Source organism: Postia placenta (genome assembly GCF_002117355.1).
Source record: "Postia placenta MAD-698-R-SB12 unplaced genomic scaffold POSPLAscaffold_322, whole genome shotgun sequence".
Lineage (NCBI taxonomy): Eukaryota > Fungi > Basidiomycota > Agaricomycetes > Polyporales > Adustoporiaceae > Rhodonia > Rhodonia placenta.
The window spans coordinates 1-2,462 of NW_020170153.1; the positions used below are offsets into that span (position 1 = coordinate 1).

Below are 2,462 nucleotides of genomic sequence, written 5' to 3' on the forward strand. Positions count from 1 at the left end.
CTCGCATCCGCTGCCCTCGTCGGGGCAATAGGTCCCGCGTGTACAAAGCGGCGGCAGCGGTGTACCGCTATCGGCGTACCCGAAGGGAAACTCGTCACGCCGACATTGGCGCAGCTCGCAGGTGCCCGTCGTGCTGTTGTTGCTCGCCGAGACATTGATAGCCGTGCCATTTGTAGGAGAGCAGAACGTTGTCGCGTCGCAATCGCTGAGGAATCTGTGCGATGATGGGTCGAGGTAGTCGTCGGCCGGAGAGCAAGATCCACCCTGTGTGATGTTCCCAGCGAGGACAGGGAGAACAAGGAGGATGTGGCTGAACGAACGAAGAAGGGCCAAAGGAGCCATTGTGTGAGCACACACTTTGACCATGCGCCCAGCAGAGATCAAGTGGCACTCGTCAGCCCGGGGGACCATGTGTGAGCTGCCTACACGTCAGTCTGAGACAGATAATAGACAGATGATTTCAATCCAGGCGGATGGATCCGGTTCACGTAGCCAAAGGGACTGATTAAATGTGTAGCTGACAGGACTATGCAGAGTAGATTGAGACGAAGTGGATCGTCGTATTGCGAAGACAGGAGTCATCATGTAAACTGTAGGCTTGTCTGCAGGTCAACGATTGCATGGATCTGAGGACGAGATGTACTCAAGCACTTACTGAACCGGCTCAACATGTCACTTGTTATCCTGATCCTGGATTACTTGCAGCGGATGACGACTCTGAATCGTAGATGCAATGACTGCATATCCACTGCGCCATCTCATCACCCCACTCCTCGCCGTACCCAGAACTCAGAGCAACAATTGGACTCATATGATCATGCCCGTCCAGCACAACCTCGTCTACGCATCCACCTTTCCTCCTCAGTATCGATGCAAATGACCCACTTGCCCTGACAATCCTGCGCGGCTCACTCCCCGCCACTGCGAGGCAGACCGGTGGTAGCTGCGAGATGAATCGTGTGTCTGACCGCCCCAGTAGCCCGATGGGCTGATTGTCCCTGATCTTCTGCGCGCTGCCGTAATACTTTACCGCAGCCTCCCACATCTCACCTTGCTTCCCGTTGCCAATGTCGAAGGGCACGCCCAGCAAGGTCACACCCTTCAATGCTGCAGCGAGGGGAGAGACAAACAACGTGGGGCTCAAAAGCAGCGAGGCGACGTGCACACCACCGGCAGAGTGAGCAAGAACGAAGATATTCTGCGTGTCTCCCTCGCCTGGCAGGTTCTGGACAACCCACAACAGCACATCCCGCACGTCTTCTGACCCTTGGGGGAAGGTGATCCCGGGAATCAGCCTGTAGTCTGCCACAACCGCCAGGATACCTCTAGAGGCGAAGAACGCTCCGAGATTGGCATGGACGAGATCCTGTGGGGGAGCGGTGCCGATGCGCGCTCCTCGGACGAAGCTTCCCCCGTAGAAGAACACCAGTATATGCGGCTTTCGCATGGTATCGCGCGATTGGGTCGTCGGTGGGTGGTAGACGTCGAGCTGAACGAGAGGTAGTCAGTGAGATGCTCGCGCGAACTAGGTCTACATACCACATGACGATCTGTGTGGCCATAGACATGCGTAGAGCGCTGGATTGACTCTATAAGCGCGCGGTTGGCCTCAAGTAGAGGATATCCTGGAGCATCGTCGTCCTGTGAGCAAAACAACCAACTACCTGGACAGCTACAGCTCACCCGGATCGACAATGTCCTTCGTCTTGAATTTCTTGGAAGCGGACATGGCGGTCAGCATTCGGGTCGTTGCACGCACAGCCACGATGCTTAGATTATCGAGTCATTTCGAACCTCGCTAGATCAGCCTTTATGCGCGATCAGTGGCTATGCGGAAATCAGCTCGCAGTCAGGACATTGATCGATACTTCAATGGCAGCGAAAGTCCCGAGTGAATGGCGCACCGTACTTGACACAGCCATGCATGTGTCGTAACAAAGCTCTGCGCTACTGCAGCTTAGACTCGCACAGTACCCTTTCCGAAAAACACATTTCTCACAAAAGCGACGTCGTCATCACAGGCTTTACGAACCAAACGATATTCTTCGGGCAACCAGGGTCCATTTGCTAATCGTCAACGCAACCCTTCACGAATCACAGGGCAAGCAGTACTCCCAACTCCAAACCCTCGTCGTCGCACCGTCATCATCAGCTGCCCATCAGCCTCCAGCTGAACACGCACGGACGCCATGTCGACATCCCGTGGTTGAAACGCAATCTCCCATTCGTAGTGTGCTGCTCACACACCGATATATGTCAGCGCTCTGTCTCGTCCAAGATGCCCGCGAGGAGGAACCAAGCGCCTCACATTCTTTCTCCACGTTCCATGCGTCTACCACCACAGCGACACGGCTGCCGCGCTTCGCATACACAGTCACCATCTCCGGCGATAGGCCTTGACACAGCTGCGCCGAGAACCGATGCTGCATGGACGTGGATTGCAGCTCCAGACGTGCCGTGTG

At 55.5% G+C, this 2,462-nt stretch overlaps 2 protein-coding genes across 2 annotated transcripts; both read right to left on the reverse strand.

Moving 5' to 3' along the window:
* Positions 1-679: 679 nt before the first annotated feature.
* On the reverse strand, positions 680-1,729 carry POSPLADRAFT_1063481 (hypothetical protein; the record flags this gene model as incomplete). The annotated part of the gene is made up of 3 exons (XM_024481673.1): positions 680-1,489; positions 1,540-1,625; positions 1,684-1,729. The coding sequence occupies 3 exons, from the start codon at positions 1,727-1,729 to the stop codon at positions 680-682; spliced, it is 942 nt and encodes a 313-aa protein (XP_024332605.1).
* Positions 1,730-2,074: 345 nt separating this feature from the next.
* Positions 2,075-2,429, reverse strand: POSPLADRAFT_1162954 (hypothetical protein; the record flags this gene model as incomplete). The annotated part of the gene is made up of 2 exons (XM_024487760.1): positions 2,075-2,235; positions 2,309-2,429. 2 exons carry the CDS (start codon positions 2,427-2,429, stop codon positions 2,075-2,077), a joined length of 282 nt encoding a protein of 93 aa, XP_024332606.1.
* Positions 2,430-2,462: the final 33 nt, after the last annotated feature.